General features: G+C 43.7%; 1 protein-coding gene across 2 annotated transcripts in view; it reads right to left on the reverse strand.

Annotated features, from left to right (window-relative positions):
• The window catches only part of PLCG1 (phospholipase C gamma 1), a 94,912-nt gene that overhangs the window by 24,188 nt on the left and 54,150 nt on the right, over window positions 1–16,574 (reverse strand). Inside the window, exons 5-15 of one of the 2 annotated variants that reach the window (XM_081009207.1) lie at window positions 13,774–13,858; window positions 13,234–13,317; window positions 12,399–12,421; window positions 11,574–11,643; window positions 7,925–8,026; window positions 6,426–6,544; window positions 5,007–5,092; window positions 3,736–3,856; window positions 1,880–2,048; window positions 942–1,064; window positions 10–111 (exon numbers count right to left, since the gene is read on the reverse strand). In XM_081009207.1, the coding sequence (XP_080865333.1) occupies window positions 10–111; window positions 942–1,064; window positions 1,880–2,048; window positions 3,736–3,856; window positions 5,007–5,092; window positions 6,426–6,544; window positions 7,925–8,026; window positions 11,574–11,643; window positions 12,399–12,421; window positions 13,234–13,317; window positions 13,774–13,858 (1,084 nt within the window). Of the gene's footprint in view, window positions 1–9; window positions 112–941; window positions 1,065–1,879; window positions 2,049–3,735; window positions 3,857–5,006; window positions 5,093–6,425; window positions 6,545–7,924; window positions 8,027–11,573; window positions 11,647–12,398; window positions 12,422–13,233; window positions 13,318–13,773; window positions 13,859–16,574 lie in introns of both variants that reach the window. The other variant, XM_081009206.1, reaches the window with a different exon arrangement.

Here is a 16,574-nt window from a genome sequence, read left to right on the forward strand (position 1 = left end):
TTCACGTACCTCCTTTTGCTCCTCCTCATCCTCATTTCCCAAATCACTGCTTCTCTCTCCAGAGTAATAGATTTTGCTACTAGTCAGGACAAAGTAATGTGGGTTCCAATCCTGCAAACACACATGTAGAAAAGATGTTCATCCTAGAATATTACCCTCAAGACATCAAGTCTATTGGGTTTAGGAAAGGATTGCGGGAAGACCAGAAGTAAAGGGGGGGGGGCTTATCCTGAGACTAACATCAACCAACATGTTGAGACAGCCTTTGGACAAGGACCTGTCTACTTTGTAAGTGCCATACAAAGTAAAAAAATGATAAGCAGCACCTGCCTAAACTCTTCTTTTTTTTAAGTGTCAAATGCTTCCATTTGTAAAATGGAGTCCTATGAATATATTATACAGAGGGATTTGGCTTTGCTTTGTATTACAACATATTTTACTTACAGTCACTGTCCTGCAAAGGCCCATGTGATCATTTAAATAAATGTTCATGTTGGCCAGACCCAAGACACCACTTTTAGCCACATGCTGCCCCCCCCCCACAAGGCCCCTGGCAGCCCTGCCCCAGTTGGCTTGTTTATTCGTTATAGGATGGAGACATAGCATGTGGCAGTACCCAAATGCTGAGCTTTCATTCATCGTTCCATTACCATGCATTCGTTTTAATCATTCTAAGGTGTCATTATGGTCAGGTCTAGGATGCCAGCAATCACTGGCTGTAGCAAGTGAAAAGTCTAGGTGTAACCAGAGTGTCAGTAGAAGTGAAAAGAGAAAGTTTTTGTGTGCATTAAATGGATCACAATACAACTATGGTCGAAAGAGGGGTTACAGCATCCCTTCTCAGTCAGCTTAATTGCTGTTTTGATCATACAGACCAACCAAGTCTAGGCAACTTAGTAGTGAAGCAGTTGAGTCAGAAGCAACAGCAACAAGAAGCTCACATGATTGATGGGGTCTTCGAGGTAGAGGATTCCATTCTTTATTGAGTTGCTAATATCATTCTCTGAATACACAGCTGTGGATGGCACTTCTTCATAAGCACTGCCCTCAGCCAGTTTCTTGTGCTGCAATGAGAGGTATACACCTCAGCTTCTCTAAAAAATGAACCCAAGAGAACAAGACCTGCCTTTTGGATATCTCTAGGGCACCCACAACTAATTATGGGGCACAACAGAGTTTGCACACTAAGGTAATGACCCTGAAGATTTCCTAGCTAAATCCTGCCTGAAGTTCAACTTTGAGAATATTACTAAGGTGAAGTCATTATAGTAGCAAACTTCCCAGCGTTGGCAGTAAGGGAGAGAATTCTGTAGATCTACAACTGTGGACCTATAGGGAACATTCAGTATCTAATGAGAGCTTTCCCCTGAGCTCTCATAAACACCCTAAGGCACAAGATAAATATTAGATTTGTTCCTAGCTCACTAAAGAAATCTAATCTTCATCTCATTTCGTAGGCCATTTATTTGCCTTCACAATGCAATAATTGTGATTCTATATTATTTGTATAAATCCCCAGTACCAGAAAAAAGAATGATATACATTACATATCCAGTTAAACTGCAATAGCTTAAACAGCAAGGATGCTATATTGGTTGGCACATATATAGGAATTCAGTGGGTCACAAAAACAGGGTTGTTGTTTTTTGCAAAAACAGGGTTTTTGTTGTTGTTGTTGTTTTGCAAGATGCATCTTGTAGTCCACAGTATCCCTAGCCAGGCAGATGAATTGTTGTTAGATTTTACAAGCCAACTAGCCTTAGGCAACTTGCAGTAAAGTAGTGTGTTTGAAGCTGTAATGCCAAGAACCCATGTGCCCCACTCCCCATTTTGAGTTCTAGTAGTTATCTCAGCAGCAAAGGCCATGGAAAAGACTTGCCTTTATGAGAATCTTCCTCTTCAGCTGGTTTGGAGATGGAAGTCCATCAGCAGAGATATCTACTGGTTTGGTTAGCAGCATGTCTCCAAAGATCTTCTTAAAGTTCTGAGCCATATTCCTCTGCTGGGCGATGCTGCAGTGATCCTCAATGGACAGAATAACAGGGAAGCTGAAAGCCAAACAAAAACAGCAAGTGATGGTCATTAAGCCAGAATAATGTGGACTGTATAGTCTAGCTGCTAGAGACTATTATTCTATGGTAATTCAGGAGGCACCCATCCCTCAGTATGATCAAGGCTGTGTATATACAAGTGACTCTGTGGGAGCATAGAGAAAACACAGAATGTAATGGGCAGAGTATTCAGCTTCTTCAAAATCTCAGATTAAGGTTTTTAAAAGTTCAAGTTTTTCTTTAAAAAAATATGCTTGAAAGGGCACTAGCAGAGCCTGCTGAAATGTCTGGATCCACATTTCATGTCAAGTGAATTGCAGATTAAAACTTCCAGTAGCTGGAGATGAAGTTTCACTGCCTTGCATAGGTCCTACACCCTACCAAAGATTAGAAAAGGGACACATTATATAACTTTATTAAAAAAAATGCATGATGATTTATGCAAAATAAAATTAATTATGTAGCTTAAATCAGCATGTATGCCAGTTTTTTTCTTAGTTCCATTAAAAAAACAAAACAAAACATTTTCGTCCCAGAGTGATGCTTTGTTGATATGCAAGACCTGTGCTCAGAGACCTCCACTGGTTGTCGATAACCAACTAGACATAGTTTAAGGTGCTGTTATTAATATACAGGGACGCGGGTGGCGCTGTGGGTAAAACCTCAGTGCCTAGGACTTGCCGATCGTATGGTCGGCGGTTCGAATCCCCGCGGCGGGGTGAGCTCCCGTCTTTCGGTCCCAGCTCCTGCCCACCTAGCAGTTCGAAAGCACCCCTAAGTGCAAGTAGATAAATAGGTACCGCTTTATAGCGGGAAGGTAAACGGCGTTTCCGTGTGCTGCGCTGGTGCTGGCTCACCAGAGCAGCTTCGTCACGCTGGCCATGTGACCCGGAAGTATCTCCGGACAGCGCTGGCCTCCGGCCTCTTAAGTGAGATGGGTGCACAACCCTAGAGTCGGACACGACTGGCCCGTACGGGCAGGGGTACCTTTACCTTTACCTTTATTAGTATACAAATCCCTTAACAACTTGAGACCAGTTTGAGATCACTTTGCCCCATATGCCCACTCAAACGCTTCCATCGGGGAACTGGCACTCCTACAGGTGCATGTAATACCTGGTGCACATCTGTAAGAACTTGACCATTTAGTGCAGCAACACCTGGACTTTGGAACTCCCTGCTTATTCAACATCAGCTAAAAACATTCTTGCTTAAACATGCCTTCCCAGATGCTTAGAAAGTTGAGGTAATTTTGAACGGTTTTAGTATTTAAAACTTCTGCACGCTTTAAGGTAGGGTTGTAGATTTTTCTTGATTCTCCTGTTTTATTCTTTCGTAAACCACTTTGAGGTTTCATACAATCAAGCGGTAAATACATTTTATGAAATAAATAAAAGTATGAGCCAAATGCACACTGAATCGTGAGTTGTTTATAGCCCAGTTTTAATATTTGTTACAGAAGGAAGACAATATTTAGGGTGGGGGTGTTTTTACCGACTACAGTGCCAATGCATCATTGCAGACAGAAATACTGTGACAGCGGTTCACATATATAAATTCTAGTACTGCACCCAGACAAGCTGCCACAAGCAATTTAGGGTTTGCATGTCGGAGGCCCTGGAATCCAAGTACATGAGCTGCAAGTTCCTGGAGGACAGAATGCCACAATCCCCGCTTTACTTACTCAGAGGTCACAAAAGCATGTTCCTTGATGGTGGCTAGGACATCGGAAAACTTTATTTTGGTAGTTAACGTGTGTCCGTGATAAATCACTGGCATTCCATCAGGGCCATCCCAGCAGTCAACTAAAAAGGGGAATAATTAAGAAAAGGCATCTAACTCAAGAAATACAAGCAAAGAGTGTTATCATTACAAGGCGGCAAGGCATAGCTATGCAGGAAATCTCTAGTGAGCAAGGAATCTAGAGGCATGCATCATGAGCACTCTGGCAGCCAGCAACCTGGCAGAACACACATTCTAGTGAACAATATCATTTCCTTTTCCTTCTTGATGTCAACATATGTGGAAGTGATGTGTGGAAGGGAAGGCAGGTCAAAGCAGTTTTGTGAATATACGTAGCATACCGCGCACTGGTGATGCTATTGGCACCAGAGAACAAGCTACAGGAAACTCTTGTAATTAAGCGTCCTGGCTTCCTTGAAAAGTTCCTGATGCAGAGAACTTTGGGCTGGGCCTGTGTAGCGACATGTGAAACACAGGAAGCTGCCTTATAGCAGACAGGGCCATCTTTACCCAGGGGTGCAAGGGGTGTGGGGCACCTGGGCACCGAATTCTGGGGGGCGCCAGGTGCCCAACGCTAAGGCCGCCTAAGCTCTTAACTAGCTACCTGTTATGAAATAAAAAATAATTTTGATCAAGCTAGAAAAACAAAATACATATATACCTAGGTATTACCGAAATGTATACCTACTGTTTCACTAAAGGACTTTCGACTTTGTGCGCTCATTTACCAAAGATGCGCCGCACCAGCATCATTCACAATGGCACATTTTAATTTCATCACTTACAGTTCAAATTCGTTTAGAGAAATCATTAAAAAAATAATGTTTATTTTTGCTAATTGTCGGCATTTGTCTGACATAAGCATAATAAAAGTTAATTTGGGGGCTAAACTAAATTTGGGGGTGCTGGGCAGATCTTTGGACCTCAGTGGCGCATATGCTAAAGATGGCTCTGATAGCAGGTCAGACTATTTGTTCATCTAGCCCAGGGCTGGCTACTCTGACAGGCAGAAGCACTCCAGGACTCTAAGCAGGCATCTTTCACATCACCTGCTGCCACTTCTCCTCAATGGGAGACAGAAGCTGCAAACCTCAGTGTGCAAAAGCATGTGTTCTACCACTGAGCTGAAGCCCTGCTCCAAGGCGAAATCACTTCTAGTTGGCTGAAGAAAACAGCCTTGGAGGCATCAATGGGGAAGAGGCCAGCACTCACGCTCAATACAGCGGCATCCCATGCGCAGGCATCGAGCATAAGCTTCCAGCGAAGACTCACTTGAGAACTGGTCTCCTGTCAGGTACCTATCCATGAGAAGAAGGCAGGAAAACTGCTTACATGACCAACAGTGAAGGTCCTATGAACACAGCGATGTTAAAAACAACACCACATACACATCAGTGACTCAAATGCAACAGAGAATTTAAGAGGAGGGTTTGGTGGGGGGTTGTACACTGTACAACTCAGTTTGCATCAGGATAGGCATTAGGTTCATGGTGTCCCAGGCAAGAAGGGTTGGTTGATGTGCTGACATTTTCCTTCTCCCAGCAATGCACAAAATGAAATTAGTGAAGAGGGCTGAGTATAACTCCACCTCACCTGCTTCAGTGCCACAGCACCAAGGCAAAGAATTCCTAAAATTCTTTTAGCAAAAAGAATTCAACGGACTTTGCAAAATGCTGGTGAAGCTACAGAGGTCTATGCAAAGGATCCAAACTAGAGGATTTCAGAGCCAGCTTCACACTTCGTTCCTCCTCCCTCCAGTTTTCCACAAACAAGCAATGCAAGTGCCAATAGCTCAGGCATCTCCAACACAGGTTCAGGAAGCTCTGAGATGACAAAGATTACAAAATGCATGTAACGTAGCTGTGGGAAGTAGCTGCTGTTGAGGGGCAGGGGAGGAATCGGTACAGAAGTCATAGTGCTGGAGGGTGTGGCCCCAACCCAGATCACACACATGAAGCTGCCATTAGCTGCACAAGGTATAACCTACTCTAACCTGAGCAACTACTGGAAATTTCCAGTTGCAGAGGCAACCTGGACTGGGATTACAGGATAAGGGTATTAGGCATCTCACTCATCCCCAGTGCCACAGTATTTGTCCAAAAATGTCCCACTTTAATGACTTCTTTTAGCAAAAATATGGAAATCACTTAAGTAGAAGAAGAAGAAGAAGAGTTTGGATTTAATATCCCGCCTTTCACTCCCTTTCAGGAGTCTCAAAGCGGCTAACATTCTCCTTTCCCTTCCTCCCCCACAACAAACACTCTGTGAGGTGAGTGGGGCTGAGAGACTTCCAAGAAGTGTGACTGGCCCAAGGTCACCCAGCAGCTGCATATGGAGGAGCGGAGACGCGAACCCGGTTCCCCAGATTACGTGACTACCGCTCTTAACCACTACACCACACTGGCTCTCATTCATTCTCAATCCAATCCAATCCAATCCAATCCAAGTAGATGGATTCATTTCAGGTTTTGTGTCATCCTGAGATCCCTTAACTGCTGTTGGCTAACATACTGACCTGCTGGTACAAATGGGAGACAGGTATGAAAGCGGGGGGAGAACCAGGCCAAACTCATCATGCAAATCAGGTTCTCAAAAGTAGAACAAAACAGGGAACATCCTTTATCTTCTTACGTGTTATGCGAGGAAGAAATCCAGTAGTGGGAGAGGGGATTGTTCATGTCCTCAGGACGTACAACGTCAAGCTCCGAGTTCCATATACTGTTCTCTTTGGAAAACAGGAAGGTAAGGAACTGCCCAGAGAGGAAAAAACAAGGGAGGGGAAAACCCACATAAAACACTAAAACAAGGGCAGTTTTTAAATAAGCTTTTAAAATTGTGTTTATTCCTTTACAGCATTTATATGCCACCACTTCATCCCATAGGATCCAAAGGGCAGCAGCACAAAACAAGAATTAAAACCATAACAAAACTACAGTGGCACCTCGGTTTTTGAACGTAATCCATTCTGGAAGACTGTTTGACTTCTGAAACGTTCAAAAACTGAAACTCAATAGCTGACAGCTAGGCTTCAAAGTCTTGCACTCAGCGGAAGCCGCGTTTCCTGTTCGACTTTTGAGGCACATTTGAAAACTGAGGTGGTATTATTATTATTATTATTATTATCATCATTATTATTATCATTAAATGAATTTATATACTGCCCTATACCCGAAGGTCTCAGGGCAGTTCACATAAAAAGATCACAATATATAAAATAAAAATAAAAACAATAACCCAATAATACCCCCCCAAAAGAGCCACATTTTAAAAAGGTATGGGATGTTGATCAGGTCAATCAAAGGCCTAGTTAAAAAGGAACATTTTTGCCTGGCGCCTAAAGTTATATAATGAAAGCACCAGGTGAACTTCCCTGGGGAGAGCATTCCACAGATGGAGAGCCACTGCAGAGGAGACCCGTTCTCGTGTTGCCACCCTCCGCTCGTGTTGCCACCCTCCGGACCTCTCGGGAAATTGATCATATAAGGCAGGGATAGGGAAGCTCTTAACTGGGGACCAGATATGGCCCAAAAGGTTTTTGAACTTGGCCCACAGCATTCCCCCACTTGGCCTTGCTCCTTGCAGAGAAATTTGGGTTGTCAAAATGGGGTGGGACATCAGTGGAAGTTATCCCTCTTAAGCCTAAATGTGGGACCGAGGGTGGTGGGTAAGGAGGTTTGGCAGGAGAGAAGGATGCATATCAGAAGATAGATAAGGAGAAAACAAGAGATAGAATGAAGAGGGGGGCAAGAAAGTGTTGCACTATGCTGCATTGTAGTGTTAACTCACTACAGTGAGCAGCAGTCAGGATAGCTACCTCCTAGCCTGCTTCTTCCTGAAGACTATTACCTGTCCACATGTGCAGTAACACAGGGAGACATGGCAGCCAGGACTGAGGTACCAGTGACCCCTCCCCCCCCGGAGCAGCAGAGAAATGGCAAGGGCAAGAGGAGGGAGGGAGGCCAAGTGTTCATTGGTTCCAACGTGGCCAGCAGGCAGCCTATCAGAGAACAGGGAATTGTAAAGCATCCTAGGGGAACTGTAAAAGGAGCTTGTGCAATGTACCTTCTCACTTCACTTTTCCCCCAGCCCCACTGCAGCCACCCACATCAGTAGATTCTTGGGAGTCTTACCTCATCCAGGGAAAAATAAGGCTCTTCGATTTCCCTCAATGGGTCCTTCAGAAAGTTGAACATGAAGTCCTGGACAAAGAGGAGGTTAGTAGCCCAAAGTTCCTGTAAACACAAGGAAGGAGGAAGACAAGGAAACTTTCAGAAGCCAGATTCTTCCAGCTTATCCAAGCATTCAGTTCAATCCTAAGGTGCTCAACGTTTGTCACATCTATTGCTTCATAAATCCTTAAAATAGCTCTGTAAGGTGGGTCAGTATTATCACCCCTGAATTGCAGATGAAGAGCGAAGGATGGGTGATTGTGTTAGGCTTGAATTGGAATTGCCTAGGCTCAAATCCCTGCACAAACATGAAGCCTGGAGAAGGAGCTATTTCTCAGCTTAGCCTACATCTAGCAAGGTAGCTGGGATGTGGGTGGCGCTGTGGGTTAAACCACAGAGCCTAGGACTTGCCGATCAGAAGGTCGGTGGTTCGAATCCCCGCGACGGGGTGAGCTCCCGTTGCTCGGTCCCTGCTCCTGCCAACCTAGCAGTTCGAAAGCACGTCAAAGTGCAAGTAGATAAATAGGTACCGCTCCGGTGGGAAGGTAAACAGTGTTTCCATGTGCTGCTCTGGTTCACCAGAAGTGGCTTAGTCATGCTGGCCACATGACCCGGAAGCTGTACGCCGGCTCCCTTGGCCAGTAAAGCGAGATGAGCGCCGCAACCCCAGAGCCGGTCACCACTGAACCTAATGGTCATGGTCCTTTTAGCAAGGTAGCTACAAAGAGAAAATGGCAAACCACAGAGGAAGCTGCCCTGATCTTCTTGGGGAATATGTGGAATGGTGGGTTTGTGGCCAAGCCAGAATTTCAACCAGGAACCTCACAGCTCAGAGCTCTTAACCATTATGCAGCACAAGATTTCACCCATCTCTGCTCAAAGCATCACTGAAACATGCCAACATCCAAGCGAGTGTGGCTTTCTGGACAACCACAACTTTAAGCACGTCAGTTTTACTAGATGAAAATGATCTCTATGCAAGGAAAAACAAAATTATAAAGAAAGAGAAATGACAAGAGAAAATGCAAATCAAACCCAAACAACATAGCAGAGGTTGATTGCTAGAGAACAGTGCCCTTTCCATATCATCATTACGGCCATTTGGTTCTCCTTGTGTGCATCCCAAAAACAATCTGTGCACACAACCGGGTACAAAGTGGGGCAGGAAAGTCTAGTTCACCCTGAGCGTAAGAGTTTGAGGCCCCGGCACACATCAGCTGCCCACTAAGTGTACTTGCAGGAAAATAAACAACCTCTCTGGGAATCAGTGATGCACAGAAATTAGCTTCACGTGGACAACAAATCACGTATTCAAGAGGCCCTAAATGACTTTTCACAAGTCAGGTAGACCAATGTAAACCCCTGAAATGGGGTGTTTGGGGCCAAGGAGAGAGTAGAGCTGGGCCAGGCAGTGACCCACTGGATCCTAAGTGATAGACCTGAATAGCTGTTCTCTACTGTGCCAGCATGACACAGTGTAATTACTGCTCCACACCCAGGCTGGTGAGCAACAGGGCTTCAGACATAACAGTGGTTCTGCCACTGTTCCCAAGCCCAGAGCTTGGATTATGCCCTGCGCCAGATAATATCCCCAACTCCCATCAGAGTAATGAAGGAAAGAGGAAGGAGAGACATGGTTTATTTTGCTCTTTGACTTTATGGCTCCCTCTCCTTCATTATGTGCTCAGAAAACAGGCTGTTTTCTTTTTGTTTACTTCTCCAGTGGCATATCGTCCTCATTCTACAATATCAGCAGGATGAAACAGAAATTGTGCTAGTTAGTGAATATCTTAATGCACTCCTGGGACCACTGCAAGCTGGCAGCCGCATGCAACATGAAACAGCTCAGACAAGCACAGAGTGTTTTTCCAGTTTACCTGGTCTATTTAAATTTGAACCAGTGTTTTTTCCCCTAACATAGATTTTATTCTTTTCCGTTTTCTTTGAACTGTTTAACATGGTTGCATTGAGATATATATATATATATTTGTTTACGTTAGAGCAAATGGCACGCAATAATTACATAAAATTAAAACAACCATAAACACTCAAAAAGACATTTCTGAATATATTTTGTATCAGTAACAATTAGAATTTGTGGGAGGGGGAGAGGGGAAATGAAATATTTACTTCACACATGCCTTACTGTGTGGGTACTGTTCTACCATATGCCTCATTATTTGTGCAATCAATAAAGTCACACCAGGCAGAATAAAAATTGTTGTGCTTCTTTGGGCCTCTTGCTACTTTTGATTTTTGTGTCAGTTTTTCCAATAACGTCAAATTGCCAAATTGCATTGTACCATCGTGAACCAGTGTTATTGCAATAAATAATAATGGCAATAGCCATGTTGCATTTCCACACCCAACCACCCATTCTCCCAGTCTCTTCCGAGAGCTCAGAGTGGCCTGCACATGATTCTCAGGCAGCCTCTCTGCCACCCTAGCAGCCCTCATTCGCAGCCAAAGTGTTCTGAATCATGTGACGTCAGACTGTTCTCCAGCCATACAGTTATCTGAAATATTTGCATCCCACTTCCCTTCTGTTTGAAGTGGCTTACGACAAAGAGAAAAGTCTATAAAACAATTAGAAATGCAGACCACTAAAATTCATCTAGATTTAAAACATAAAAATGAGACATAGCAGCACAGAGGTTTTTTTTTTTTAAAAAAACCCACCAACTCAGCAGATTCATGCTGCATTCCTACTAACCAGCTGTCAGGATTAGGACTATGAGAGGGGAAGAGAAATTGGACGTCATGGAAAATCCACTATAGTTCTAAGGCAGCCTAAAGCATCTAGTCTCATTGGCGCCTGGTCTCATCTGGTCTGCCCAGCTCCCCAACCACATCCTGAATCCTGCCTTAATCCCTCATCCCCCTTTCCTCAGGACTACAATAATGAAGGTTAGCAGCATGGTAGAAGTGCAACAGGAGGGTTCATTCAGTTTGTAACTTAAGAGTTATTTCTGTTAGTGTTAAAGTCTACTAGCCAAGAGGGGGACAGGAGGCCTGCTTAGCAACCAGGCATAGTGGCAGGATCAACACTGTGGCAACATATGCTCTGATTGGCTGTGTGCTCCTGAGGGACCTTTTCCTCTGCGTGTTGGGTTCAGTGTTTCCCTGCTATGGACAAGGCCTGGTGTAATGCCTCTCTGTTACTTTCCCCTCAAATTATATACACTGTTTTGGTTCACTTTTGCCCAGTAAAGTGTTATCAGGATTTATTTTCTCTCTGGACTCCATATGCGTTATTTAGGTGACTTCTAACAGAGTAGACCTGATGAGAAGCCAGGTCTCCAAGTAAGAGCACTTGTTTGGTTATTAGTTAATAGTAGTTACATGGGATTTAGATATTGTATTCTTATGTGTCAGTGCAACCTGTGAAATAAGGCACTGCAGTTCCAAATTTTCTAATTGTTACTGTGGCTGAAAGATCCCAATTATTTCTCAGCACCAGTGCAAGGAACCCAACTTTATTTAAAGAACTCAGAATTTTCAATTGCCTATGAGTGGTCACACTGTGTTGAGTGGCATCCAAAAAAAAGCCATTGATTATCACATTGTGCTGCTTTCTTTCTCCATTTCCCTTTCTATTGCACGAACTCACCTTTTGGTATTCTAGCAAAAACATCTGGAACTCCTTCAGTGATACCCTGCAGTGCTCAGATCTCTCTGCACTGCTGGAGGAGGAAGCACAGACAAGACACATTGGTTAGAAAGCATCACCCTACAGAACAAGCAGCTGCTGCACTGAGAAATCGGCTAAATAAGGAAGACAGTGTCAGAGCTGAGATGGATTACTGAAAGCAACTAGGGAGCCTCAACCATCCTCATACATGACAGCCGTGCTCCTTGTCTCTGCTCCTCCCTCTCCCACAGGGCAATAAGGAGTCAAAGAAATCAAAGGAAGAAATAGCAGTGCTAGAGGATCTCTACATAGACATAGATCATTTCCAGATAACCCACTTTACCACTGGGCAAGGACACTGGCAGGCATAAATCTAAATAATCAAAAGATAGTAACAGATCTAAAATGAAAAGTTGGCTGGGTTTTGCATCAGCTAGTTCAATCTATTTGCAAAATTCCAAGTTTTGTGGCCACGGCAACGGGCATAAAAATCACTCCAACTTGTTTGAACGTTGCAGTTTGCTGCAAAATAGATTTATTGCCATGCCAATGGTGAACTAAGAATGGGAAGAGAGAAACCTAGCCTCAGAGTCTGTTTTGAACACCCCTGATTTAGAAATTCCACCACCAAACAGCTCAGCCCAGCATTTTTATAACAAGGCCCTTCATTGAAGACATATTGAGAATAGGGTCCTATTGAGGAAACGAGCAGTCTGCAGTCAAATGTCAACATACATTCATAAACAAGTCTAATTTCCAACCCACTCAACCCTCCCACTGTATATAGGAAAGAGAGCAGTTTACCTTTCCAAGAATGGAATAGCCATCTGCATAAGGGGGAAAAATGCATACATCAGCTGATTCTGCTTGGTATATTCAGTGTCACACTTTACACTTCAGTAAAGATATGCAATGGCTTAATCACAATCCCCTATTATTTTAGGCTGTGCCTGCCATCATTATTTCAGTATACTCACACATGAAATGAATGAAATAAAAGATGTGGGCTGGGGGGACAACTCAATGCCGACACTCATTCTCATCATTGTTTTACTATTATTGTTCTGTTGTTTTATTTGCAAGCCGCCCTAAAAATATTCTTACTGAAGAGTGTCATGTAGTTCTTACATAAAATAAGTTAGAGAGATGCTTGGGGTTTGGAGATGGACAAATGGTGAGAGCTCACATAACACTTTTTTTCTGTAAAAACAAAGATAAAATGGCAAGTAAACTTGAGACCTCTTCCTTTTCAGAACTCTACTGTTTGTCTTTGAGTCCCTTTCTCTCACAATAGCAGGTCAGCAGCACACATAGCAACAGCAAGTCCTGGTCTGTGTAGAGAACTGATGTGAGAGAGCTGGTGATCTTCACTTTTCTGATCAGGGTTACCTGTACACGGCACTAGAAACTAAACTGCAAAAGGTGCTTCCCATTTTCCACCTTCCATTTGTAGACACAGTTTTTTTTCTAGTTAGGGTCATAAGTGCAGGTAAGGGAAATAGTTTGCTATTTGAAATGTGTTCAATTCACATGCTAGATAAAACAAAAGGGAAAGTAACAGGAAGTGAAACAGCACCAAAACAAAAGAGGAGGCATAGACTTTACAAAGTATCAAATATTACGATTAGAAGTATCTCACCCCTTTTTGTGCATTGAACATCAGGCTCTGGTACAACTGGGCAAACTGTCCATATGTGATATCACCATTTCTCTGCTCCACATCCTAAAATGAGAGATTGGGGAGGAGAAAATCCTCTTAATAAATAACACTCGTCCTCAGTCATGTATGACACCTCAGTTCTCCTATTTGTGGAAAACGGAGTGCTGAGATGACTGCGGTATTTTAACACTACAATCCTTGCAATCCACCGATGTGTTTTTAAATATACAAAGTGGGAGTGCATGCCCAGAGTCTCTGAATAGTTTGCTGAACGGTAGAGCATATGCTCTAGCATACGCTCATTCAGAAGCCTCTAGGTTCAAACACTGGCATCTCCAGTTAAAAGGATCAGGTGAACAGAAGAAACATTTCTCTCTCTGAGACCCCACAGAGCTGGTGCTAGCCGGAGTAGACAATGCTGCGCTATGGCCCTTCCCCAGTTGATGCTATGGTGCAGCTGATGGCAATGACTGCAAATAGAACGCATGTTTAAAGGGGCAAAGAATATCGAGCACTTACTGTTAGCCTCTCGCGCAGAAACTTCATGTTAGGGACACGGTAGTTCACTTGTGACAGCATGTTTTTCAGATCCTTTGCAGAAATCCTAGGTGGTAAGGAATAAAATAAATAAATTTTTGGGCATGTTCATGTGGAGCATTTATACCCCTAAGTCCCAGAGACTACCTAAAATACATTTAAAATACAATTTAAAAGCCAAGAGCCGATAGGGAGGGGCAAAAGTACATATAGGTCCCTCCACCGCAGTTCCTGAGATGTTTTAACTGCCACCCTGATGGGTCACAGCTGGCCTCACAGGAAATGACCCTGGCCCAGAAATGGCTGCCAAAGCAGCCAGATGTTCGTTCCTCAGAGGGCAGGGCTTCCTCACTCAAAGTGCTGCTGATGCCTCTCACAACTGCCGTCTCCGGTGTCTGGCCCCAGAGTCACTGGGGGAGCTAATGTGTTTATAACCCCAGTCCTCAGATGCTGCAACTGCCACAGACAACCTGGTTGCTGTCAGGTTCCTAAAATCTGAGCTCTCACTTTAAATCCAGAATAAGAGGCAAATACAATAAAACCGAAGGCAACTCAATGAAAGGAGGGTGATAGGTCAAAACCACCTACAGTCCCTGCAGAAGTGGTGGTTACCTCTAAATATCTCCAAAATTACACACCTCAGAAAGCCTATTAAAGCTGCCACTTCTGCAGGATACTACTTGGGAAGGAACAAGGCCGTAATTCCTGTGGGCCTTTCCCAAACGGCAGATTGAAATCATTTCAAAAGAGCTTTAAAAAAACAAAACACAGCTTGAGAAAAACAGGTCTGTTTGCTTTCCCAGCCATCACTTGGACAGTTTTCAGAAATTGTTTGGGAAATGGTTTCTCTTCAAGCCGCATCAGGAAGAAGAGGAGAAAATAAAGGAAAAGGAGGCAGAGCACTGAGATGTAAGATGTGAGGATTTTTTTTAAAAAGAGGAATGGGGAAAGACATTTTTGAAAAAATCTATTTGTTTGCTGTTGGAAAAAAGTCCTCGTGGGTCTCATGGGTCTGCTTAAGAAAATGGGTTTCCAAACTGCGTTTCAGGTTCACTGGAAGCCTAGCCGGGGTTCCCAGATGAGAAAATAAGGCAGCCTATCCTCAAGGACTGCTCTGCCACATGGGGCCACAGGGGAACACATTCTAGGTTGCGCCAACTATTCATTCAGGGCAGCAGGGAGCCCATGCCCTGCATGCACTTGTGTGCCAAAAATATGACATTGCATTGGGGTTTTGTGGCAGATGTGCAGTGGTTCTGCCACCAATAATGTTAACAGAGTTCTGAAAAAAGTCAAACGTTTGAAAAATGTTGTCTTAAGGCATTGGGTTGTATTCAAAGCAGCACTAAGGGAAATGTTCAAGCAGTGCATGGATTTCTCCTTGCATAACAGAACATTTCACCCACTTCCTCAGCAGCCTCCCTAAATCTTCTGTTTAAGGTTTTCCCTCTGGAGCGGATTTGGGGGTGATGGAGGGGAAATCCCCTCACACAAGCGTAATTCTTGAGCAATTATTTCACTGAATGCCATCCATAATCATACTGAAGTTCACCCCTCCTAACGCTTTTCAAGCCTTATTCTAGTTTACATACACAAGGACATTAGAAGAGCTTGTTGAATGAAGAGAAAAGCCCATCTAGTTCATTGAAGCAGGTGTTTAAATGAAATAAAAAAAACAGCAAAATTGCTTTTAAACTGACTGGGGGCAAGGGGGGGGGAGTGGACAGCGGCTGAGGAAGATTTGGTGTGGCATATAACTTTCCTCCACAGATGAAGATGAAAAATGTTATGATCTTTTAAATTTCAGAGGGGTAAAGCTAGATCTTTTTGTCCTAACAAGCCAGATCTTTATTTTACCCTCCTGCACATATCAATGTCAAGTGACTGACAGGTGTGGCATATACCACCGCAGCAGCGTCAAATTCTCTGCACATCAGCTGATTCAAATTCTGCTTTCTGCAAGCTTTGGACATGCAAGCCAGTTCCCTACAGGAACTCAATGGTACATGTGGACTCCTGACACACCAGCTAATATGTGGGAAATTCAATCTGCCTTCTGCACCTGTGCCTCTGCCTACCCAACACTTATCATGACACCTGACATCCGGTGCACGGCAGGTGCATGTGGGTTTGAGGGAAATGGCCTGGGGAACCTAGTTAGGTCCACGGCCCAGAGGTTATGACTTCAGGGACTACCTTCTTCCCAGCAATCTACATTTTGCTTCCAGGAGCTCATGACTACATTTCTCCATGTCATTGGTGCCAATATGCACCATGACCACCAATTCTGCCCCAGAACTATATACTGGGCTATACAATGGGCAACATTCACAACTTTTGCCCAAAGCAAGCAATTCACCCTGGTGGTCTGCACCCCCAGTTAGCTATATTCCCAATTATAGACTCACCCACTCCCATAAGCAGGCATATGATGATCATTAAAGTGAAATTAGTTGCCACAGATTCAGAATAGGTTATGAACTCTGGATGACACACCATCCTTTTACTGAAGGCCTCTCCACGTATTATGTTAAAGCTATTTAAAAGCCCCCCATTTTCGATAAACTATATTGCCCATGGGTCATTGCTTGGCAATGCCAGGATCATTTGGATGCGACTGGGTATCTAAACCTGTGCCAATGTGCTATGCAGTAAGGTTTCAAAACAGGAACAGTGATTAGTCAACCATTTTTGTCTGCTAGTTACAGATCATTCAGCAACATTTCATTATAAACTGCTGATGACTCTAGAGCAAGACCCGGTAGAGTAATACTGCTATTCCC

Source organism: Podarcis pityusensis, assembly GCF_964106645.2.
Source record: "Podarcis pityusensis genome assembly, chromosome: 6".
NCBI classification, from domain to species: domain Eukaryota; kingdom Metazoa; phylum Chordata; class Lepidosauria; order Squamata; family Lacertidae; genus Podarcis; species Podarcis pityusensis.